We start from the raw sequence: 26,655 nt of genomic DNA, 5'->3' as shown, positions 1-26,655 counted from the left end.
CTGGGACTCAGCGCGGTGTTCGACCTAGGTTATTACTGGGAGTGCATTACATCCATTAGGTAGTTGGCTAGGAAAAAGCCAGGATGGAAACAACAGTTTAAAGCACCTGGAATTTATCTCTCTAAGAGGAGAAACAAAATTAACTTTTTTTTCTCCCAAAGTGCCTGCTAGATTTCCTACCTCATCCATTAACACATCTTTCCTTCTTGACTTGTGTTTGGAGGCTGACTTACAAGATACTGAAATACTACATACAGCTAATTCTACTTCAGAGCTTTCTGTTCAGTTCCATTTATCCATATTTCTTTTCTTTTCTTTTTTTTTTTTTTTTTTTTTTTTTTTTTTTTTGACAGGTAGAGTGGACTGTCGCTCCCCGTTTTCGTGGAGGAGCGACACAGGACCCTGCGCTGTTCTTTCTGTCTGCTCGGCCCTCCCCGGGTTTGCTGCTGGTTCTTCCTGGGTTGGCTACTATCCCTTCCACCTCCGTGGAAGGGCAGTTCCCCCTGGCCACATTCCCCACTTCCGCAGGGGAGCGGCACACCGCCGGCCGGCTCTCTCGGGGGCTGCACAGGTGTTCCCCAGGTGTTCCCCAGGTGTTCCCCTTAGATGTTCCCCATAGATGTTCCTGGTGCATGCCGTCTCTCTCCTCCTTTATAATCCTCCTCCGCCAATCCTAACTCGGCTGCCCACACGCCGAGTACGCTGCTCTCCTCCAGTCAGGAGCAAGTCCTACAGTTTATTAGCTGAACTGGAGGCAGCTGTGCAGAAGCTGTTTACTTCTCTCCCAGCGCCATATTGTGGGAGAGCAGATGCATAGAATAAGTCTTAATTCCAGTAACTCAGTCTAGTCCGGATTGCTCCCCACAGTGGACAGTGAGAGAGAGAGACAGAGAGAAAGGTCTTCCTTTTGCCGTCGGTTCACCCTCCAATGGCTGGCACGCTGCAGCCGGCACACCGCGCTAATCCGATGGCAGGAGCCAGGTGAGCCAGGTACTTATCCTGGTCTCCCATGGGGTGCAGGGCCCAAGTACTTGGGCCATCCTCCACTGCACTCCCTGGCCACAGCAGAGAGCTGGCCTGGAAGAGGGGCAACTGGGACAGAATCCAGCGCCCCGACTGGGACTAGAACCCGGTGTGCTGGCGCCGCAAGGCGGAGGATTAGCCTAGTGAGCCGCAGCACTGGCTCATATTTCTAATTTTGTACCGTATCACATTCTATTTTAAAGTATATTTCTTTGTTGCTATAGCTTATGATAGAACTATTTTTAAAAATTCTTTAATAATTTCACCCAACTCATTTTGTAGAGGATTCTAAAAATCATTTCAGATCTAAATGCTTACATGCAAACTATTCTGCAAAAAAATAACATCTTTGAAGTATTTAATCTTACTACCTAGGACACAATCGTTTTAACTAATCAAAACATCTTTTAGCTCTGTTTAAGATGTCTTAAAAATCTACCTCAGAAAAATGAATTTCTTAGTATTTTCTATTTTCATGTGGTATGAAATTACTCTTTTTTACAATCTGCTTAAAAGTATATATAGAAATGCTATTGATTTTTCCATGATTATTTTTTCCCATAGCCAAATTACGAACATTTCTCTTACTTCTAATAGTTTCTATACAATTCCAGGATGTTTCTAGGGACACAGATGGCTATTGCTATCTTTGAACAGGTAATACATACACACTCCATGGGGAGGGTGCTTGGCCTGGTGGCTAAGAAGCTGGTTAATACGTCCGTGGCCCGCATCAAGAGCACCTGGGCCCCGCACCCCTCTGCAGCCTGACTCCAGCATCCTGTTAACGCAGGCTCTGGTGTGCACTGCTGACGACTCCAGCACCCATGTCTGAGACTTCGAGTTCCCAGCTCCCAGCCACTGTGGCCATTTCAGGAGTGAACCAGCAGATGGGTGTGTTCTCTATCGGTTTCTATTTCTTTGCCTCTCAAATAAATATAAATACATACATACATACTCCTGGATGTTTGTGTGTCCTATACGACTTAATCTGTTAAAACTTCCCAAACAATGTGAAACTATAATGTGGCACTGGCCCCACTTCCTTCTTCTCACTCACCAAGTCAACAACGACATAAGCAACATCACCTAAGACAGAAGTAGGCAAGAGTACTTGTCTATAATTAGCTTTCTGGGAAGTAAAAGTATATTACCAAGATTCTCAGCAGAGAAACCCAGACCAAAATGCAAAAAGGTTCACCATTTTGACTGTGAACATTCACACTAAATGGAAAGTGCAACCACATTTAGGGGCCGGCGCTGTGGCATAGAGGGTAAAGCCCAGCCTGCAGTACCAGCATCCCATATGGGCGCCAGTTGGAGTCGTCCCAGCTGCTCCACTTCCTTTCTAGCCCTCTGCTGTGGCCTGGGAAAGCAATAGAAGATGGCCCAGGTCCTTGGGCCCCTGCACCAGCATGGGAGACCCAGAGAAGCTCCTGGCTCCTGGCTTCGGATCAGCCCAACTCCAGCATTGCAGCCATTTGGGGAGTGAACCAGTGGATGGAAAACCTCTCTCTCTCTCTCTCTCATTGCAGCCATTTGGGGAGTGAACCAGTGGATGGAAAACCTCTCTCTCTCTCTCTCTCTAATTTGTCTTTCAAATAAATAAATCTTTAAAAAATAAAAGAACATCTCACTAAGAACATGACTGCATTAAACTCAAGGTTTTTATTCAACACATGGGGAAAAAAGATTGAGTTCTAGAGCTGAGAACAAAAGAGCTAATTTAAGGCTCAATTAATTCTCTGAATGATAGGTAGGCAAAAAACAATGCTCTCATAGTGATTAGATTAGAATGAGATTCTCTTAAAGGGCCTATTAATTTAAATTACATATATACACAATTTCATTTGAAAATGAATTGCAATATTTATAACTAGGGTTAAAATTAAAAGTACAAATTTACATTGGACTTATTCAAGTTAAGGAGGCACTCTGTAGCACATAATGATTAATATAATTTTGCATTTATCATTGCATTTATAGGACACATGCAGTCCTAAACCAATACAATGGTAAATAACCACTAAGGAAAGCACATCTGCTGACTGATGGCCCTGGAAACAAAGACTGTCTTTTTTTTTTTTTTCAATGCTTCTGTAACAATCTAAAAGTTACCTTATTTTTAACAGTGGTTCTACCCTTAAAATATGATGAAATAGGATATTTAAGAATTCTTCAGGATCTAGGAGAAAATTAAAAAATCAAATAAGTCACACGTAAAATTTTTAAATCACATTCAATTTTCAAATTCATAAGTCATGTTCATATATCAAATTCTGCTCCATTCACTTAAATATTCTTTCAGTTAAAAGCATACTTTTCAAGTTTTCCTGACAAAGGAGAAATACAAGGGACATCTAAAGGCTATGATATAAAGAACTTTTTCAGAAAAACATGATAAAAATAAAACTAAAAAATGAAATATTGCCTCAATTTTATTATCATTTTTTCACATTTCAAAGAGCATAATGATTTATATATAGTAAAATAATTTAATTTCTCTGGGGGGGCTTAGGGTATGTAGAATAAAATCTGTACTATGCCTTGTTTTCCTTTCTATTTAAATAATCATGCAGCCTGTAAGCAGTACAGCTGGTATAGAAGGTTCCTAACAAGTTCAAAGCCAGGAGCTGAATCTCTGAGTAAAGCCATGAAGAGATTAAAACGCTGATCTCTGGGCATAAACTTTATCCTCGTTAGCCTTTTTAATTCTCCTTCTATAATAAGAAAAAGTAAGTAGGAAAATGTAAATGCTTTCATTGCTGAGAGAGCAGCAGCTCAGAGAATCACTGCTACAGACAGAGCTATGTCTACTCACTCACGTATTAGAAACTAGCCCCTTCTTTAAGGGGTTCATTATTCATCACTTTTAGAAGAGGCAAGAATTGATTTTAAAAGGGGAGAAAATTATACATTACTTAGGAATCAATTTCTAATTTAAAATAAAAGACACACATGTCAGCTAATAATTTGCATACAAATATGCTTTCAAGGTATTTTTAATGCATAAACCTTAAACAAAGACAGTCACCTTTTTCTTCAGAGGTAAATCCTGATGCAGCCTCAACTTTTTCAAGTATTTTCCTCAGTTTCATAATTTTTGTGGCACACACATATCCATATCTGTGTTAGTAAAAGACTATTAATTAGCTGATATTGGCATATATACTAAATTATATAACACTTCTTAATAATCACACCATTCTTGTATAACTCCAATATGTCATAAATCAATAGGCTAGTTAATTATTTGAAGGATGCAATTACAGACTTCTTGCGGTTTGAAAAAATTAAAGCTGTAGGAACAGAATTATCCCAGACACTATTATTCACCTTCAAAATAAAGTACTAATATAAGACAAAAACATTTTACAAGTTTGTGCTAACTTTTTAAGTAAGATTTGCTTAAGAAATGAAAGCATTTACTTTTATAAAATGGAATATACAATTGTGAGAGAGAGAGAGCCCTTATAAATATTGAAGGGTAAAATAGCCTAAATGGAAAAGGGAACTGATTAACAAGTCTACAATCTGCAATGCAATAAGCATAACTAGGACATTTCCACTCAGGTTTGGAGGAATTTGGGCCACATTCAGTTTAACGTCAATCCTGGACAAAACTCTAAATGTGAAAAATGGCTTCAGAAGAAAACATGGAGGTCATGATGGGCTTCAGGAAAGCAGGTCAGAACCAGCCAATCCACTTTTTATGTTAACCAGTCATTCGCTTATTTGCTGCCTGCAACCAACTTACATTGAGCATCTGCTGCCTCCATACCACTCCTAGCTGCCAGCCATCGGGAATACGACTGGAGTAGAGAGAGAGACAGGGCCTCTGCCCAGAGCAGCTTGCAATGGGGAAAGCAGAGGCTTCAGGACCAAATAAAACATGCGGATCTAGCAGGCCTGAGGGCTGTGGATGTGGTAAACTTGATCCAAACAGGGCATTCCAACAGTGGACGGGGATGGGCAATAGTATTCAAAGAACGTCTGTCGAGGATGAAGGAGGAAAAGAGTGTAGCTTTCCTTAAAGTTTTGGGCTTGATCTGTCTTATTCTAGTATCAATTATTTGAGGGGGGAAAAAGTATGCTTAAAATTTTGCATAAGACAAAATAATTAATGTGCAAACCAACTCACCTTAAAGAGTGAGAATATCACAGCATTCATTACAGAATTTAAGGAAACAAAAGACACAAGCAGGGAAATTTATCCTTACACAGTTCACTCTCCCAGGGCTGTGCTGGAGCAGGTACGGGGAATGCGCATGACAGCACAGTATTCTGCTGCTACAGATCGAAGGCTTCTGCAAGGGCTCACGTTGTGGCACAGGGCCTGAAGTCACTTGCAGTGCTAACATCCCGTGTCCCAGGGCTGCCTGATCCAGCTCCCTGCCAATGCACCTGGGAAAGCCTCAGAGGAGGATCCAAGTGCTTAGGACGCTGCCACCCACATGAGAGACCAGGATGGACTTCCTGGCTCTTGGCTTTGGCTTGGCCCAGCCCCAGCTAGTGAAGCCATTTGGGGAGTGGGAAGCAGCAAATGAAACCTCCCCCCACTCCCTCACTCCCTCTCTCTCTCTTTTTTCTCCTCCCTGCTAATGTGCCTGAGAAAGAAGCTGGCCCAAGTACTTGGACCCCTGCCTCCCACAAAGGAGTCCCAGATGAAGCTCCTGGTCCCTGGCTTCAGCCTAGTCCAGGCGTGGCCGATGCAGCCATTTATGGAGTGAACCAGTAGATGGAAGATTTCTTTCTGTCCCTCTTTCTTTCTACCACTCTGACCTTCAAATAAATAAATAAATCTTTTTAAAAATGCTAGTTCAACGGACTGGCACTGTGGCATAGCAGGTAAAGCCGCCGCCTGCAGTGCTAGCACCCCATACAGGTGCCGGTTCAAGTACCAGCTGCTCTACTTCCATCCAGCTCTCTGCTATGGCCTAGGAAAGCAGTAGAAGATGGACCAAGTCCTCGGACCCCTGCATCCAACAATGGGAGACCCGGAAGAAGCTCCTGGCTTCAGATCAGCACAGCTCTGGCCGTTGCAGCCAATTGGGGAGTGAATCAGCAGATGGAAGACCTCTCTCTCTCTCTGTCTCTCCTTCTCTCTGTGTAACTCTGCCTTTCAAATAAATAAATAAATCTTCAAAAAAAAAAAAATGCTCAGGGGGCTGGCATTGTAGTGCACTGGGTTAAAGCCCTGGCCTGAAGCACCAGCATCCCATATGGGCGCCAGTTCTAGTCCCAGCTGCTCCTCTTCCAATCCAGCTTTCTGCTGTGGCCTGGGAAAGCAGTAGAAGATAGGCTACGTCCTTGGTCCCTGCACCCGCCTGGGAGACCCAGAAGAAGCTCCTGGCTCCTGGCTTCAGATCGGCACAGCTCCGGCCGTTGCAGCCATCTGGGGAGTGAACCAGCAGATGGAAGATCTCTCTCTCTGTCTCTACCTCTCTCTGTAACTCTGTCTTTCAAATAAATAAAATAAATCTTTAAAAAATAATGCTCAGCCAAATGTTCATCTCAGAATCAGTTTTTTAAGGGAGGGATGTGGAGGCCTAAATATATTCCTTTAACCAATAAACATCTTACTAAAATACATCTCATCTGTTTCCAGTATAAAAGCAGTAAGAAATTTCACCTGCCCCTTTTCTTGTAGAAAAGTTAAGTTTAAGAAGCCAGACTACACCAATTCAACTAATAAGCATGATTACTGTCAGTAGCAGAGTTGGAATCAATTATTCCCAAAGATGAGCCCCAAGTACTGTTGATCAGCTTTGTTAAGCCTACCTGCAACTGCTAAATTCTAGCACAGGTTAAGCACCCGCAAATCAGAAAGCCCAAATCTGAATTGCTTCAAGATTCAAGGGGACATTTGGGATCTCGATTTTCAGATTAGGGATGACCAACCTGTAAAGTTTATACAAATATTTCAAAGTCTGAAGAACTCCAAAATCTGAAACGAGTCTGATCCCGAGTGTTTCAGATAAAGCACACTTGACCTGTATACCAAAACTTTTTAAACCACACAGAAAGCAACATGTTCTACATTTTGACCACTTTTTTTTTTTTTTTTTTTTTTTTGGACAGGCAGAGTTACACAGTGAGAGAAAAAGACAGAGAGAAAGGTCTGTTGGTTCACTCCCTAAATGGCCACTATGGCCAGCGCGCTGCGCCGATCCGAAGCCAGGAGCCAGGTACTTCTCCTGGTCTCCCATGCGGGTGCAGGGCCCAAGCACTTGGGCCATACTCCACTGCACTCCCGGGCCACAGCATAGAGCTGGACTGAAAGAGGAGCAACCAGGACAGAACTGGCGGCCCAACCAGGACTAGAACCCGGTGTGCCGGCGCTGCAGGCAGAGGATTAGCCTAGTGAGCTGCGGCGCCGGTCATTGACTACATTTAAATGTATTAAATAAGAAAAGGAAGATATAAGAGCCAAAAGTTTAAAAAAATTAGTATTTCACCAAAAGAACTAACTTTGGCCAGTGTTTTATTACATGAAACCGGAGGATAATTACTGTATGAAAAAAACAGAAAATAGCATATCACATAAAAGCAAAATAACTCTACTACACATATATCTTCTACTTACATTCGCAGAGGATTAACAATTTCTGTCCTCAGTAGCTCTTGCGTTTCACTATAATATTCGACATCATTCTTTTCTTTGGGTCTCAGTAACACAGTGTCCAGAACAGAACTAAAAGCAAACAAGCTGAAAAACAAAGGGGGTATTTTTCCTCAGACTGTAAACATTCTTTCAAGGAAAAAAAAAAAAAAAAGAAGAAGAGGAAAAGAAGCAAAGACCAGGGAACAAATGAAATAAATAGGCATGGTTTCTGTGACCAGAGGTTTCACAAACCAAGATTCCTGTGAAGATTTCCATGGCTCCACCATCAGGGCCTGAGATCCTCCAGACTAAAGGGAATGCTAATACTGAAAAGGCAAAGTTTTGAAGGAGGTAAACTTACCTGCAGTATTTTAAGAAAGCAAGCTTGCCTGCTAAAGTTAGAGTCACAAACCTGAGTCAAGCTGCAGACCACACAGAAGGAAGCTGGAAACTTCTTCCCATTGCAAACAACATTCAATATCATACTTCTCTCACTCCAGGTCCTTTGCATAGATCTAACTTTTCTTAAATGCTAAAATCACTTGTGAATGACTAACAGCATTAACTTGCAGGTATCAAAGAAAAAGAACATCTAGCTAAAAACAGACTTTTTTTTCCAGAAAAATCTAAGCAGCATCTCAGTGCTATAAAGCTTCTTTTTATCAATACATCTGAGGGACTGAAACTATCCTGCCAACAAAACGGCCCACCAGTTCTATTCTCCCTACCTTTGTCCTGTAACATCTTCTATTATCTTCCCAGTTGCTACAACAGAGCTGGACAGAGCTGGCAGGCCACACTCAATCTAACTGATAGTGGACAAGCCTCAGAGCTCAATATTCAAAGCCTAAAGATTCCAAGTTGATCCACTTTGGAAGAAAATTATATATACAAAGGTGACAGTATTTTCACAGAAACCAATTTTTTAAAATACAGTAATTGTTATGATTGCCTTTGCCTCCTACAACAAATTCGTTATCTATCCACCAACGGCTCATTGCAAGCATGTTTGATAAGTACACAGACAGTCTGTACTTATTCTCTTCAGTCATAGGATTTCCCACATCCTTCCACTTAGGCTAGCATTCGCCTCACTCAATAGTCGCTGCATTCTTTTTTATATTCATTTTTGGATGTAGGCACATGAGACAACATTCAACTGCTTCCACAGAGTACAGTACTACGCAGAGCAAATCTTCCTTTCTTTCCTGAACTCCGGTCGACCAGAGACAGTTTGCATATTCTGTCACATGTACACATGCACCCACACACAAACTCATTCACACATACAGTCCCTGCCCCCAAGGGACTATGTGTACCCACTGCATTAATTTCAAACTTACCAGAATAGGGTGGAGTCTAAGTAACAAGAATTGTAATGGCCCTGGATACCTTTCTTCTTTCCAATCATTATCTCTAAACCTTCTTTCTCCATTTTTGGTGGAGTATTTTCTTCTACTACCTCACTTAAGTAGCCTCCAAATGCTGAAAGAAAAAGAAATGGGAAAGAATTATTTTAAACTATCACATTACAGCATGTACAATAAAAAGTATTACTATACAATATTTATCTCACATATATTTATTCATTTAAAATCTATTTTTTGGTATTTTGATGCAAAATCCATTTCTTAACTTTTGCAGCAGGCTTTGGTAGGCTGCTATTCAGCATGGCTTATGAAAATCCTATTTTTCAACCTCACTTCTTCTACAACTTAAAAAAATGACACTAAGTAACATACAAAGCATATGGCCACTAAAATACTTGTTTTCCAAATGTTTTATCATATACCTGAAGATGCTGCCAGTCTGAAAAAATAAAAAATTTCAAAATATGGTTTCAACATAATGAAAAGCATCCTTCACAAAGATGGCTTTCATGCTGACACCTGCTCAACCCACAAGACACCTCACCATTACAGTCCAGAACCAGGAAGGCACAGCAGCGAGACCTGCTGCCCCGGACAAGTGATGAGGAGCGTCATCCCCCGCCACCCACCTGAAGCTCCCAGCGCCAACAGCGATGTCTTCATGGGACATGTTTACTGATATTCTTAAGCAATATACTGACAGAGAAGTCAGTGCCAAAAACATAGTGACATTTCAACTTCTGTTTTCTCTATTACTGAAGATTAGATGTCTGTAGGCAGTAGTAAAAAGTAATCCCCACTGTTTTTTACTTAAGTCCCACTTTCCCAAACTAACATTTTTTTTAAATGTCCCCTCTTACAATAACTAACTTCTGTTTACATGAAGTAATCATGTAGCCACCATCACCTAATGCAAAGTGGTGTGAGATTAGAACTGGTGCTGGGGCTGGTGCAGTGGTGTAGCTGGTAAAGTCGCTGCCTGCAGTGCCGGCATCCCATATGGGCGCCAGTTCAAGATCCAGCTGCTCCACTTCCGATCCAGCTCTCTGCTATGGCCTGGGAAAGAGTAGAAGATGGCCCAAGGCCTTGGGCTCCCGCACCCACATGGGAGACCCTGAAGAAGCTCCTGGCTCCTGGCTTCAGATAGGCACAGCTCCAGCCTTTGCAGCCAATTAGAGAGTGAACCAATGGATGGAACACTCTCTCTCTCTTTCTTTCTTTCTCTCTTTCTCTTTCTCTCTTTCTCTTTCTCTCTCTTTCTCTCTCTCTCTCTCTCTGCCTCTCCTTCTCTCTGTGTAACTCTGACTTTAAAATAAATAAATATTTTTAAAAAATAGAATTGGTATCATTTGGGATGGCAAATAAAGGAAGAGCATCTAAATACCTAAAGAGTTACAGCGTTCAATCTGATTGGAGACGGGCTGCAGCGATGCAAACCTGGAGTCAGGCCTGCAGCTCTTCAGTTTAACAAACAGCGCCTTCTTCAGGGCACAGGTGAAGTACCGCGTGCCCCTAAAGGTTCCATCTGTGCAACCTGCACATTCGTCCTCCTGGAAAACAAAAGCTTCCACATGCCTCATGCTGCATCTGGCCAGACAGTATACAAACAAGTCAAGTTTCCAACACTTGTCTCTAGGTTGCACTTTCTTGGAATTCCCTCTTCACATTGTTACTAAGAATGACGGCAGGAAGCAGGGTTGACTAAGCAGTGCTTTCAGCCCACAGCTAATATATTCCTTGACCCAGCAGGAAGACCTCAATATATTTCCTTTCAGATTATAAGCCTAAATCTTCCTTTGATTAACTGACTTTCCTGTATCATTTCCACAAGTATTAAAATAAGGGAGAAGACGGAAGAAGAGGGTTGTTAAAGCAAAAAATAACACATATGGGGCCAGCATTGCAACCCAGCAGGTTAAGCTGCCACCTGTGACAATGGCATCTCATATTAGAGTGCCAGGTCAAGTCCTGGCTGCTCTGCTTCTGATCCAGCCTCCTCCTAATGTGCCTGGGAAAGCAACAAATGATGTCGAAGTGCCGGGGCCCCACCACCCACATGGGAGACCCAGATCGCATTCCTGACTCTTAGTTTTAGCCTAGTCCAGCCCTGGCCAGTACAGTTGTTTGGGGAATGAATTAGAACAAAAGAGCTTGTTCTCTCTCTCTCTATCTCCATCCCTCTGTTACTCTGCATTTCAAATAAGTAAATAAATATTGTTAATAATAGAAACAAACAAGTAAAAAATAGATTTAGGCAGAAAATAAATGTACTCACATCTTCCTCTCTGCATTATGAAATAGGAAACAACACGCTTCCCTGTTCTCTCAGAGGAAAATCCTTCCCTCTACCAAAGATCTCGGAAAATTGTGATTAATTTTAAAGTCACTGATACAACTATTAAAACATATTGGGAAAGGGAGGCTGAGGGGGGAAAAAAAAACAGAAAAGCTGACAACAGATTTGCCTCCTTTACTGGGTTCTGTTTACCATAAGGAGCCGAAATACATTAGCCTAAAAGCCCGCTTTCCTTCCATGAACACAGATCACCCCGCATTTGGAACAACTGAGGCAGCAGCTTTGTGGGTAGCAAAGGGGATTTAGGCAGCACAGTTGCAACATTTTTCTATAGGGTTGTTTTTGTTTTTTTACAAATACAACAGTTTTCCAAAAACATCTAGTAGGGGAAAATCTACACAAAACCTCATATAGAAAAGAAATGCAATTTTTAGGTCAAATTAAATTACCAGTTCCAGTCCAGCTAGTACTTCATTGAGTCCTGGAGGCTGACCAATCCAGCGGATTACCCCATAGAAGGGTGGATTCTCTTTCACTTCAGCCAGTGAGCCCACTTCTAGACCATGCGAGTTGCTGGAAGACATAGGCAGGGGTGGGCTCTCCTGGACAGGGGCATTGTTTAGCTCTCCCATCACAGACTGAACGGACAGAGAAAGTGGACTGTGACCAATGCTTCCATTGGTGTTGGGCATCTTGGTCAGACTGAACGGTAAGGAGTGAAATCTGTTCTCGCTGGATAAGGAGTTCACGGAGGGAGGCTGCAGGGGCGGTGAAGAATGGCCATAGTCTGGAGAGAGCTCTGTGAGCGACTTCGCAGGGTCTTCTGCAACTACGAGAGAGTATTCTCAGTTAGAGAAGCTCATCTGAGAAGAGGAAACACGCTTTACACCTCTGAAAATTAACAGACAGAGCCAGTCCAACTGCCCGCATGGCCTCTCTACTAGGATTCTTGTAGGTATCACAAACTTCTCTCCAAACCAGTGTTCTTGCTTCTCCGCCCAATCACCACACTTCTCTACCTCAGTAAATGACATGCAGTTGTTCAAGCCAACAAAATGTAGGATTGTAGTGAATCATGTAAGTTATATTTGCTGTCCATAATAAAAGTTAGAAATTAGTGCAAAATGATGGCAAAAAAATAATAAATGTTTCTAAACAACTAACGGATCAAAGAACAAATGATAATACGTTATAAAAATAAAGAAAAAGGAAAGTGGAAAAGGAAAGAAAGAACATTTGTAGACCCAGCTAAAGCAACACTTATAAAGGACATTTACAAACTAAGTAGTTTATCTTAAAAAAAGAAAAGCTAAACATTAAAGAATTCAGCATAGAACTGAAAAAGTTAAAAGACTTAAATGCTCTCCAAAGCAAGCAAGAATAAATAAAAGAACATAAATGAATGAAAAACAGATATATTAAAAAGCTCAAAGCCAGGAGAAACACAAAAACAGAAAGCAAACACCCGTAAAGAGAGCCATAGTCCAAAGGTGCTCCCTTAAAATAACTAGCACAGCTGCCAGCAGGCACTGCAGGTCGTCAGGGGAAGGCTGAGCTGTGAATAGAATTGAGATCATCGGTTCTCCTGATGTTTTCCAAAAGGTAAAATAGAATCCTACTCATAATCTGCACCAAGTCAGCCCCAGATGGCTTTAAAACAAATGTGAAAGGGAACATCATAAACCTGGAAAATGGTAACTTCAGGGTAGAGAGAAATTTCTTAAACAGGTGAATACAAATTATACAAAAAGATTGAAAAATATGGTCACATGATATTAAGAACTCCTTGCTCATTAAAAGGCGGCAGAGCAAGAGTGAAAATCTGAGCAAACAAGAACATATTTGCAATACATAGTAGGAGACAAAGGACTAAAACTTTAAAAAAAAAAGTTTATAAATCAGTAAGAAAAAAGAAAAATAGACCAAAAAAACTTGAAAAGGCAATTCACAGAAGACATCCAAATTGCCAACAATCAATGAAATTATTCTTGTCCTCACTAATAAATAGGAAAATGAAAACCAAACCAACATGAGATATCAGTTCAAAATAAAGGTCTTAGAATATCACCTGTGGGTAAGGATGAGAAGCAACTGATACTCTCACACAACACTGATGGGCGTGCGTTACAGACTGCACACGCAGGCCCTCTAAGTTCACAGACTGAAACCTAATCTCCAGGGCAAGGCCATTCGGAGGTGAGGTCTTTGGGAGGTAAACAGGCCATACAGACGAGATCCTCATGAACGATGCTAGGACCCGCTTAAAAGTGGCCCAGAGAACTCCCCTGCCCCTTTCACCAGTGAGGACACGCAAAAAGGTGGTCCTCGCTGAACCAGAAAGCAGGTCCCCTCCACACACCAAGGCTGCAGGCACTTTTATCTTGGACTCCACAAATGAGAGAAATTAAGATCCTGCTGTTTATAAGTGTATCGGGGTACAAACCAGTATAACTTCTTTGGAAAACAGTTTGGGGTCATTTAGTGAAGGGAAGATGTGTACATCCCACATCCCAGTGACACCACTCCTAGACACATGTAAGAATATTAATAACAGCTGATAATAACAGCAAGAGAATAAAAACAATTCAAATGTCTATCGATGGCCAAATAGACAATTAAATTATGGTATATTCATATCATGAAAGATGATACAGTAATGAAAATGAAGAAATTTACAATCACATATTCCTACTACAACTTGGATGAATCTTAGGAACTTCATGTTAAGGGAGGCACTTAATTAAACAACACTGAATGCAATGTGATTCCTTGTACATAAAGCTCAAAATCACAAAGAACTAACAGCATACTGTTTAGGTACACAAAGCTTAGTGATGGACTGTGAGGCAAAACAAGAGAATCATAAAACATCAAATTTAAGATGATGGTAGCTCAGAGGAGACAGTGATGGCAACGGGATTAGGAAGACACCAGAGGATCTCAAAGGTAACGATAAAGGTCTTTTTCTTAAACTGAGCAGTACCTACATGGATATCAACTGCACTTTAAACCTACTGTGTTTTATACCTTGCTTACTTAAAGTTCTTTAGAAATAATATTTAATCTAACATTTAAAAAATTATTTCACCCTTTCTCAAATCGAATCCCCCAGGTCCAACATCTGAATCTGTATAGCAAGTACTGCTGGTTCTATCTGAAATTTGTCCATTTCTCTTAACATCAACCAGTATCTCCCTAATGCGAGGTACCATTATCTTCCACTCTTCAACCAGCATCTAACCAGGTTCCCACGCCTCCCTTCTTGTCCCCCTCCAATCTATTCATCATACAACAGCTAGCAAATCTTTTTAAAATGTAAAGATCTTAGGTGACAGTCTATCATCCCCTGGCTTAAAGCCATCTAACGGCTTTGTAATATTCTTAGAGTAAGTACTAATTTCTTACCTAGATCTATGAGATTCTGGATGAACTAGCTCCCTACCTACCTATCCGAACTCATTGCTCACCACTCTTTTCCTTGTTTACAATGCTGCAGCCACTCTGGCCTACTTCCTGTTTCTCCAATGCACCTTCGCCTCCGGGCCTTTGCCTACACTACTTCCTCTGCCTGGAATGCTCTTCCAAGCTCTTTCCCTGCAGGTTCTGACTCACATTAGATCTCAGCCCAAAACCTTTCCTGGAAGAATCTTTTCCAGCCCAACCCTGTTGCTACCATGTTGCTCATTCCCTCCTCTGCACAGGTCACAATCAACTATTTCCCCACTATAAGCACAGTGACTTTGTTAGCTTTGTCTGTCTTCCACAATTGAATCCATAACATTTGGTATAGCCACTAATCCAAGCAAATATTTGTAAAAGAAAAAGTGAGAAAATGAACCAAATGTTACAAAGAAAAGCTTTTTAAATGTGTAAGTAAAATTAACTACAGAAATAATGTTCTTTTACATCTAAATTGTTTCAATTTTCAAATTTAGTAACGAAGGCCTACTCCATGTTCCACATGGGTCTTTTAGGATCACTATTATTTCATGAAATTCTTATGCAACATTAGACCAGTTTCTAGTAGAATCAAGAGGTTAGGAATATTCCCCTACAATACAGAATCTGTATTTACAAGAAAGACAAAATTAATAGCATTCACTTAAAGAAGTGACATTACCCAGATTACAAAAAACCTATTTCCTTAGAAAGAAATCACCGCACAGGAAAAGAATCACCAAATCTGCCAGTCACAACAAGGCAAGAGGGCGGGCCTGTGATTCTCCAACGGACTGTGCCAGACACACTCCAGGAGAATTTTTAGACTCCGGTACCTACTAACACACGGGCCACACCTTTTGTTTGCTTGTTTTGGTTTTGGTTGCTTGTTTCAGGCCACATCTTAACAACAGCAGTCTATCAGGAGATAGGAGCTTCCTGGGGGAAGCAGCACCAGCTTACCTAGCCGCCTGCTCTTGCCTACGAAGAATTCTTGAGAAGTAAAGGCCTGGCTGCCTATCTTCACCGCTCCACTCAGTGTAGAGATGAAAGCAGGGAGAAGACAAAAATCATTTCCCATGTGAGTATCTAAGCTGAACTTCCTTAACAGCAGATTTTCACCATTACACTGTCGGATGTGTTTTACTCTGTAACTGAATCCATATGATCACTACAAAGTCACTACAGTACTCTCACATTCTTATTTTCATTTAGCTTAAACACAGTTATGAGATCTACTAGGTACTAAGCCTGTGCAAACACTAGGACATAATGTGGCAGATGAGATAGGCAAGTAAACAAACCACTTTGATGATACATGGCCTAAATTAGGAGAAGTAGGAGAGGAAAGGCAAGGGTTTCTGGATAAACTAACAGGCTGTGAATTAAGAGGTGAGTAGAAGTAAGCCGTGGAGATGGAGGAGCAGAAAGGACTTTGGGCAGCACAAAAAGGGACGGCAGTGTGTATCCCAAGAATGGCCCAAGTTCAGGGGAAATGACAGAGATGAGTCAGGGTTACACCGCAAGAGTCTAACATGTCAAAGAAAGAAAGTTCAATGTTGTCTTCAAGTGCTAGTGAAAAACTAATACGTACTAAGCGAAGGAGAGGCACGAGGAAACATAGCTTCAGAAAAGGCACTCAGATAGGAAAGTGAAGAGAGCCATAGTGTAGTGATTACAAGCATGAGCTCGGGTGTCAAACAGACCTGGGTTGGAACACTGACTTCAGGACCACAGCCCGGTGACCTTAGGCAAGTTATCTAACGATGACAAAACAGTAAATGAATACATACAAAGATCATAAAACTGCTGTGAGGATTAAATACAATAATGCAGTAAGTGCTCAGGAAATACCAGTTGCAATGATGACAAGGGTAAAGACAGGGCTGCTGCTGCTGCTGCTGCTGCTGACAGTTACTGTTCAGAAGAAATTTAACAGAAGCAAGACTGTGGCAGGAACACAGGTTTGGCCACTGCATTCATCCAGACAGGAAGAAATGAAGGATCTGAACTACAGCCATGGGTCAGAAATAAGACAGAAATGAAGTGGGGAAAGACTCTAGCAATATTGAAGAGAGGAAATCCAGAGGACTTTGTGACGATTACTTATGACTAATGAGAGAGAGAGAAAGTCCAGGATGACGTCCCAATTCCTATTTTAGGCAGCTGGACTCACTTCTCTACTTCTTCACTTCTTACCCTTGGCATGCTCCAGTCGTCTGACACAACTGACCAAGGTCAGCAATGGCCCTGGGTGCTAACCCCATAGGGCACTGTGTGGTCTTCACCTTTCCTGGCCTATCAAGAGCAGTCAATACTGCTGCCCAATTGTTCCATGGCTTCCTGACTCAAAAGCATCTTCCCCATATCCCTCTTGTCACTTTTTCTGTATCTTTCGATGACTTTTCCTCCTTCAAACCCAACCATTAAGTTTCTTAAGGTTCAGTCTTAACTCATGCCTTCCATAGCCACTCTTTCCTTGTGTAATATTATTCACAACCTAAAAGTTTATTTATCTAATTCTTACCTCTCTTCTAAGCTCCAGACCTCTACTTCAACTGCCTACTTCACAATTCAGCAACTCAACATCTTTAACAGGGCATACCAACTCAACACATTCAGGACAACTCATCACCTTCCTCTGCCACCATCTGACTCTGCAAGCCAGAAAACCAGACGTGTTCACTGACATCTCTTTCTTTCTTGACTCTCATTTTCTGACTGTCCTTTCAATTCACTTTCTAAGTATCTCTTATACCCAACCACGCCCCTCCATTTTGTTCCCCAAGTCTAGTTCCAGCTACTACAATTTATTACTGGGCCCTGCAACAGGCTTCAGTAAGTCCTAGCATTCATAGTCCCCACTTCAATCCACTGTCTGCACCACAGCCAGAGCAATCTTTCCAAAAGGTCAACTTAGTCATGCCACTCCGTGCTGAAAACCCTTCAGTGGCTCCCCATTTTCCTTCAACAGGGCACTCCAGGCTGCACACGCCCTGGCTCTGATTATCTCCCATTCTCATCTCAGAATATGTATACCCTCTCTCTCTGCTCTAGCTACTGTGCTCTTCATAGGCCTTGGCAAACATCAGGCTCCATTCTTCCACAGGGCCTTTACAAACGCTATTCCTTCTGCCTAAAAGGGTCTCTGTCCCCTTTCACGTTGCTGCCTTCTAACAAACCTAAGCACAGGTGAGCTGCTCAGAGAATCCCTTGGAGCCCCGAGGAGAAGTCCTCTAGTAAGCCCATCCTCTGCTCTCACTGCGCTCACGCTGCAGTGCTCCGTCGGTTCCAGTGACTGCTTCATTCACGACCTCCTTAACCAAAAGGGGCAAGGAGCACCTCTACTTCTTTGTGCCACTGTAACCTCCATGCACAGAAGAATGCCTGGCACAGAGTTGTTCATCAGATGAATGAAGAAAGGAATAAACCTGAAGAAAATGATCCCAGAAGCAGGAAGCTAGAGTTTTTAAAAGGGAGTGCTTCAAAGAAGCTAAGACAGACAGAGACAGCAAAGTCTTTAATTTGTTCTGGAGTGCTTCTCCCCTACACGGATCAGTAAAGAGAAGAGATCAAGCTACGGACACATTTTTAAATGTTGCATAAATTTGCAGCTCAAATTGTGTACAATATTATAGTCAGCAATATTAATAAGGACTGCTCTATTCATTCAGTTTCTAAAACCTACAAGTATTGATGAAAAAGTCATTTTTCTCTGATGTGTTAAAGAGAGGATAATTAAAAAAAACACTAAAATTATAGATTACCTTCATCAATGTACCATGTATTTTTTGATTTGGATTGTGGTTGTGAGTCAACAGAAGACCCATTTAAGGTATAAAATAATTCAGATCTGTTTCTATTTCCAGGGTCTGAGGTAGATCCTATGGAACAAGAAAAGTTCCTTTTAAAATTAAAGTCAATATGGTGTGATAGGCTTTTCTTTTAATATGAGAAATATGCATGTGGTATTAACAACTGTTCACATAACCAACAGATGGATACAAACAGTCTATTTTCTTATTGTCTTCAGTTTTTAACAACTTGGCAGCCATTCTGGCAATGTAATAAAGGTTCTTCAGCCCAAGAGTCAATACAGGAGGGAAATGGGAGTCCATTAAGGCAGGCATTTTTTATTTAAATGAATTCCTTTAAGAATCATTCCCTGTGCTAAATAAAGCTTGCTTCCAAATGTCAAAAATCACCATTCTCCAATTTCACGTGATGAACCTATCGGCTCACCTATTAAAATCACATGCTATATAACAACATTTTGCTTAACAATTGACTACACCTACTACAATGTTCATATCATATTTGTATAAATTCATTCTATGATGTTCACACCTCAAAAATGTGCCTACAATGCATTTTTCTGAACATAGCCCCATTGCTAAGTGACAAATGACTGTATTTTAAAACAGTTCTTTTCAGAAGAACTCATCAAATCTATGTACAAATCTACATACAAATTAAGTTTAAAAAGACTAAAGGATTAAACATTTTGGACTTGTTGGTCATCAAATTCCTTGTTTCATTTTTTTCACATCTGAAAAGTGAACCACTATTACTTCATTGGATTTATTTAGTGTAAGAGTTAACTACGTCATGGATATTTGAAGACACTGCCTGTCTCAGTATTATTTCAGAAGACATCACACAGTGGAGAGCAGTGGACTACCCAGAACCCACACAGCAGCTGGGTTGGTTTGATTTTGTTTTTTCAACTTAAAGCAGGAAGCTCTATACTTTAATTAAGATCTATTGCAACACAATTAACACACCATGGTTATTTATATTTGAGAGAGAGTGAGAAGTTTGAGTTATCCTATGTAGATCTACAGGTTACCACAAAACACACTATTACCTTAAATATCCTGCAATTAATTCTAAATTTCCCAGGGCCTGATGTCACATGACATTTCTTACAGTACAATTTCCTTTTAAACAAGCTTAAATAGTTTTGTTCACTAGATAACTAAGGAAAACATATTCTTCTCCTATCTCACACCTGAGTTAACAAAAATTTTTTAACTTTTTAAATGAGCTGTTTGGCTTGTTTAAGTACCACCCTGTAAATCTATGAAGTATGTGGAAGCTAACAACAACAACAACACAAAAGCTGTGGACTCCACATGGACTGTGAGGTAGTTTCTGGAAGACAGACAAAACTTTCCACTTAGTAATTTGGAATTTAATCTGTTCCATGTCTTTGCCAGTTAGCAAAATCTACACAATTAAACTTAAGTATACTTTATCCTATAAGATACTGTCCACATATGATTATTTTATACAATTGCAACTCTAAACTATATACACAAATGTTACAAGGACAGGGTTTCAAAATGCAGGTGATTGTTGGCCAGGAAAAGACACAGATCCTCACAAGAAACTTCTCATCATCTAAGAAAGGTTGGGAATCCTTAGCTTAAGTAACACTACATAAAAAATTTTTTAATTTAACTATTAAAGTTTGAAAGAAAAAAGTCTACATACATTTTAAGGAGTAATAACTTATAATACTTTTAATACTGTGGGAAATAAGATGTCATGTAAGTTACCAAGGATTGTATCCTGTTGATTCATACCTGTAGCCTTTGGTTTGCTATGACTGGATGAACCCTTGTCCCCAACACCTCTGGACATAAAGGCAAGTTTGGGAGGCCTCCTTTCCTGTGTCACGCTATCTGAAACAATAAATATGTTTTTTAAAGATAAAAGCAAATTCTTATGGGAGGAAAATAATAATTAAACAATTACAAAAACAAAAAATAACTGTTGAACAGAAAAGCAGAATTGTTACAGTTTTAGAATTTCTTCTTAAAGATCATCAAAAGTATGGAAAGAGAACTACTATGGGGGAAGAAAAATCAATGCCCTGCTTCAAAATGTAATTTTGAAAGAAAATTCAACCCTAGAGTACAATTTAGCCAAATGCTTTAACCGCTTGAAAATTTAATCACTTGTGTCAATTTTATTTCATGTTTTGAAACACTACCAAAAAAAACTTACTCATAGTTTTGGAAGCATTTCTCAGATCAGTAGGTTCAGAACATCCCTGTGCATTATAAAGTGTTCTGTACTCAAATATTTCTAGAAGATTCTAAGATAAATAATTTCTTTATTGCATAAAATCAATACTTTTAATTTACTAATGTGCATGGTTTAATCTCTCAAGGAGAGATAACTTTTGCTGTGCCATTCCACTCAGCATCTAAGACTAATGTATTCATGGGACATATTTTGAAAAAAGTCTGGTCAGGAATATGTATTGTAGTAAAGAATATGCACCATCCAAAAAAATACATATACACCATATGCTAAGAATAGCAAAAATGTATTTATAAACAGTCATATAAACAGGAAAAACATACAGAATTATACACAGATCAATACTAGAGGAAGCTAGAGACATAAAACAACAATATTTCAGAAAACACTTAAAACTTCATTTTGAAACATAAGCATAACAAATTTGGCAAGCATGCTTTTGAGACAAAAGTCACTTTATGCCTTTGAAGCCCAATAATGTTCGTAAGATACACACACAGTTCAAGTAAACATATGAAAATCAGTGCAGACGGCTTTTCCTCTGAAAAGTTCAACAACACATCTGTGGAGTCCAACATGACACTTAGGAGTCATACCTGATAAAGCTGTGAATCAGCAAAAATGATTGTCACCCCCAGTGGAATTTTGAGAACAGAAAGAAAAAAAATAGTAAAATTTTTACTACTTAAACATGAGGGAAAGGCTATTTAAAAAAAAAAGAAGAAAGAAGAGAAATCATACTGAATTAATTATGAATAAATGAAGCTTGGTAACTTTTTTTCATGGTTTGGGAAATCAGAGAATGCACCATGGCACGTCAAAAAAGTTCTTGGAAAAATGAAACTAAAAGACATTTATTTTGAGGCAAAAAACTATTTAAATCCATGTGCAGTTTTTATAATACACATTGTTCATGAACTTTTTTGGAGTACCCTGAAACTATTAAGCTAAATCTTAAATATCTAAGAATATGATGGATGTAATATAGAATATTATTTTAATTCAAAAAGCACTGATTAACCAGGATTTTGGCCAAGAGATATAGTAAAATAATAACTATTTACTAATACTTTCAGGTCATTCAGATATCTTCAAACATCATTTCTGACACCAGCTGTGGAAAGAAAATCTTAGTCACTGGGGAAAGTATCCGAATTACTGTATACAAATTAACTAAAGACAAATAATTCCAGCTCCCTAATGCACCAGGGAATGCAGTGGAAAATGGCCAAAGTGCTTGGGCCCTTGCTACACCCTGGGAACCAGATGGCTTCAGCCTGGCCATTGCAGCCATTTGAGAAGTAAATTACAGGATGGAAGATTTCTGTCAATTTGCCTTTCAAATAAATAAATTTTTTTTAAGATGTATTTATTGGGGCGGGCACCGTGGTGCAGCAGGTTAAAGCCACGGTCTTGCAGTGTCGACATCCCATATGGGTGCCAGTTTGAGTCCCTGCTGCTTCACTTCCCATCCAGCGCCCTGAGAAGGCAGCGGAAGATGACCCAAGTAATTGGATCCCTGACCCAAGTGGGAGACCCAGAAGAAGCTCCTGGCTCTTGGCTTCAGCATGGCCCAGCCCTGTCATTGCGACCATTTAAGGAGTGAACCAAAAGATGGAAGATCTCTTTCTCCTTCTATCACTCTGCCTTTCAGATAACTAAATAAATATTTTTTTAAAGACAAAGAAAAGGGGGGACATTTGAGAAAGAGCTGGATAGGAAGAAAGCAGCCAGAACTTGAACCAGTGCCTATGCATATGGGATGCCAGCACTGCAGGCAGCAGTTTAATCTGCTATGCCACAACACCAGCCCCCAGGTAGATAAACCTTAAAAAATAATAAACTAAAAATTTTTAAAAGAAAAATTTCAGCAGTTTTGTGAGATTAAAACTATCCTGAGGGGCTCACATTGTGGCAAAGTGGTTTAAGCCACGACCTACAGCACCATCATTCGATATGGGCTCCAGTTCAAGTCCCAGCTGCTCCATTTCCAACCCAGCTCCCTGCCAGTGTGCCTGGAAAAGGCATGAGAAGATGGCCTATTCCCTGGGCCCCTGCCACCCACAGGGAATACTGGGAAGAAACTGCCAGCTCCTGGCTTAGGCCTGGCCCAGCCCAGGTCATTGCAGGCATTTGGGGAGTGAGCAGCAGATGGAAAATCTCTCTGTGTTTCTCCTCTCTCTGTAACTCTGCCTTTCAAATAAATCAATCTTTTAAAACTATCCTGATGAAAGACATTAAAAGAAATACTAAGATATGACCACTGAACAACATGCACAAAAATGTACACAAAAGCCCTATTGATTTTAACCAAAAGCTGTAAATAACCCATTTTACAAAAGAATGAATAAGTAAATCATGGTCTACTTATACAACAGAATACTCTATAGCAGAAAAAGGGAATGAATTACTGAAGTGCACAATAACACGGACACTGCATTGAGCAAAAGAATCCAGACGGGGGCCTGCACTATGGCATAGTAGTCAAAGCCCCCACTTGTAGCACCAGCATCCCATATGGGCACTGGTTCATGTCTGGGTTGCTCCTCTTCCAATCCAGCTTTCTACTATGGCCTGGGAAAGCAGTAGAAGATGGCTCAAGTGCTTGGGCCCCTGAACCCACATGGGAGAAGAAGCTCCTGGCTCCTGGCTTCGAATGGGCCCAGCTCCAGCCCATTGAGGCCAGTTGGGGAGTGAACAAGCAGATGGAAGACCTCTCTCTCTGTTTCCTTCTCTCTATCCATAACTCTAACTCTCAAATAAATAAATAAAATATTTAAAAAAAAGAGAATCCAAAGCAAAAGTACCCATTATATATAGAATACCCAGCAAGAATCCACTCAAAATGATATAATCAGAAGCTTATCCACCACTCTTGTTTACCTGATTCAGGTGGGGACCCTTTTCTTGCCAAGGACCATTTGGATATTTATAACACCATTCATGGACCATACAAAATTATCAATGGAAAAATCAGTCTGTTATAGATTTATTGAATTTCAAGTCCCACCCATGGTTGCCAGGGCCAGACCAAATGATTAAGAGTCTTATATGGCCAGACATTCCCCACCCCTGATTCAATTTTAAAAATAAATAAATAAATCCCTTGGAAAATCTTAGGCTGGAAATGGTAATAAATCAGTGAACAAGACATTGTTCAAACCAAAAGAAATGTCTATGAATGTAAATGACCCATTAAATGTCGAGAAACTGCTTAATTAGTGTACTGCTTAACATCATCAGCCACAAGAGCATAATTCAGGCCCAAATGAGAAGTTAAGGGCCATTGAGAAATCTGAGTAGAATGTAAAACTTAATACCAAACACACTTCACATTGCATCATATAAAGATCTCTAAAAGGTTCTATTATTGATCAGAATAAATACTTTCCTTGGACAACTAATTACCAAAAACCATTCAAGGAATGCTATAAGGTTTATATAGATAACATTAGAATTGCATCTTGAAATACAGTCAAGGTGATTCAAACTGACAACCAATCTCTATGGAAGGCCATTTATCATCATGTATCAAAGTGTAAAATGTACATACCCTCTGACCCAGCAATTCTATGCCCAGTATGTTATCTTTTGGCCATACTGGCTTCATGCAAACTGATACATACAAGTGCACTTCAAAGAGTTCATGGGAAGTGGATTTTAAATGCTGTGGTTGAAGAGGATTTGGTTCCCCAAACTCTCACAGATGTTTAAACACCAAAGTCTTATGTTAACGGCTGGTGAATTAGGTAGAGGCTTGATTAAATTACGATGTCTGAGGGTAAGGCCTTCAGGAAGTAACTGGATTGGATTAGGCTGCTAGAGTGGGGCCTCATGATCAAACTGAGGTGCATTTATGAAGAGACCACAGTGGACACAGAAGAACAACATGCCTCCTGTCTCTCACTGCTTCCTGGTTGGCCAAGTGTTCATGCCTCTGTAGAGGTTCTTCCACTGCCAGCCTCCACTAGATGCCCGACTGATGGGCCAAGCAATCTTGGACTGTGAGGTGTGAGTTGAAGTAAACCTTCTTCCCTCCTAAATGGCTCTTCTCATCAATTTTGGTGAAAGTAATGAAAAGCTGACTAAAAGGATAAGCTTATTTTGTACAAAAATTTTTGAAATACACGTGTAATTTCTTTATAATACACATTTCCCATGAACTCTTTGAAGATCTCTAGTATATATGAAGTTATTCACTGTTTATAATAACAGACTTGTGGGGAAGCTGTAGGTTGAGCCACAGCTTGCAACACCCACATCCCACATCAGAGTGTCAGTTCACGTCCCGGCTATTCTGCACTTCCATTCCAACTTCCTCCTAAAGCACCTGGGAAAGCAGCAGATGACGGCAGTTATTTGAGTCCCTGCCGCCCACATGGGAGACCTGGATACAGTACCTGGTTCCTACCCTAGTCCAGGCTGTTGTGGGTATTGGAGAGTAAATCAATGATGGAAGATCTCACTCTCTGTCCCTCTTTTTTCTTATGTTTGTCTGTCTGTCTCACTCTCTGTCTCTCTGCTTTTCAAATAAATCAATAAACCTCTTTTTTAAAATAGCAAAAGACTGGAAACAACCTAAATGGCTCATCAGTAGGGGACTAGTTAAAAATATATATTCATAAAGTGCAATGCAATAATTTAAACAGATTAAGTATGTAATTTATACAAGCATGAAGTAATCTCTATATCTATTGTTAATTCAAAAAAGAAAATACAACTTGTCCTTCTAGGAAGATGGAGTAGACATGCTCTCCTCATTCTCCCTGCTGAGTACAACAAATACTAGAGGAGGAGAAGGCAGACCACCTAGGGACCTAAGAGGTGGGGATTTGCCTGGGTTTTCTTCTTGAACCATATTACCCACATTTCAGCCTGAAGACGTCAGCAACTTCAGTGGGCACAAAAAGAGAAAGCCCCAACAAAAGTCTGCTCTCTGTAGCCCAAGGATATCCACTTTCTCCAGAGTAATATACAGGTTTCATGAGATTTCCTATCAAAACTCAAAAATAAATTTATGGATACACACAAGGTTATTCCAATACAGATACAGAGAAGCAAAAAGATCTATAATAGCTAAAAGCATTTTGCAGAAGGTTAAAGTAGAAAGGACCAGTTTCCCAATTGCAAGACTTATTGTTTAACTACAGCAATCAAGAGGGTGCAGTGTTGACAGTGGGACAGGACACAATGGGGGGCCAGGGCTCTGGCACAGTAGGTTAATCCTCCCCCTGCAGCGCCAGCGTCCCATATGGGCACTGGTTCTAGTCCTGGCTGCTCCTCTCCCGATCTAGCTCTCTGCTATGGCCTGGGAAAGCAGTGGAAAATGGCCCAAGTCCTTGGGACCCTGCACCTGTGTAAGAGACCCAGTAGTAGCTCCTGGTTCCTGGCTTCAGAATGGCCCAGCTCTGACGGTTGAGGTCATCTGGGGAGTGACCCAGCAGATAGAAGACTCTTCTCTCTGTTTCTCCCTCCCATTGTCTATAACTCTATCTCTCAAATAAATAAATTAAAAATCTTAAACACACACACACACACACACACACACACACACACTCAATGGAGAACAGACCCATATAAATATGCCAAACTGATTTTTTTAAATGTATTTATTTTTTTAAAAGGCAGAGTGAGAGAGAGAAGAGAGATCTTCCATTACTGCTTCACTCTACAACAGCCAGGTCTGGCCAAAGCCAGAAGCCAGAAACTCCATCTCCCATGTGGGTCTCCCATGTGGGTGGCTGGGATGCAAGTACTTGGGTCATTATCCACTACCTTCCCAGAAACCTTAGCAGGGAGCTGGATCAGAAGCGGAACAGCCAGGATTTGAACAGGCATTCTGATGTGGGACATGGTAAGCAGAGGCTAAATCC

The 26,655-nt window shown here is 40.6% G+C and overlaps 1 protein-coding gene across 17 annotated transcripts in view; it reads right to left on the bottom strand.

Moving 5' to 3' along the window:
* Positions 1 to 26,655, bottom strand: part of CYLD (CYLD lysine 63 deubiquitinase) — a 63,678-nt gene that overhangs the window by 9,078 nt on the left and 27,945 nt on the right. For 7 of the 17 annotated variants that reach the window (XM_051846747.2, XM_070063178.1, XM_051846744.2 and 4 more), the window contains 8 exons: positions 20,320 to 20,418; positions 18,499 to 18,615; positions 11,743 to 12,122; positions 10,382 to 10,547; positions 8,971 to 9,112; positions 7,610 to 7,732; positions 4,058 to 4,149; positions 3,142 to 3,208 (listed from right to left, as the gene is read on the bottom strand). In XM_051846747.2, the coding sequence (XP_051702707.1) occupies positions 3,142 to 3,208; positions 4,058 to 4,149; positions 7,610 to 7,732; positions 8,971 to 9,112; positions 10,382 to 10,547; positions 11,743 to 12,122; positions 18,499 to 18,615; positions 20,320 to 20,418 (1,186 nt within the window). The remainder of the gene's footprint in view (positions 1 to 3,141; positions 3,209 to 4,057; positions 4,150 to 7,609; positions 7,733 to 8,970; positions 9,113 to 10,381; positions 10,548 to 11,742; positions 12,123 to 18,498; positions 18,616 to 20,319; positions 20,419 to 26,655) is intronic. The other 10 variants (XM_051846750.2, XM_070063185.1, XM_070063186.1 and 7 more) reach the window with 2 other exon arrangements.

The sequence above is a fragment of the Oryctolagus cuniculus genome, chromosome 18, assembly GCF_964237555.1.
Source record: "Oryctolagus cuniculus chromosome 18, mOryCun1.1, whole genome shotgun sequence".
NCBI lineage: Eukaryota > Metazoa > Chordata > Mammalia > Lagomorpha > Leporidae > Oryctolagus > Oryctolagus cuniculus.
The sequence above is the reverse complement of the archived record's forward strand: the minus strand, read 5'-3'. Positions and strand labels throughout refer to the sequence as shown.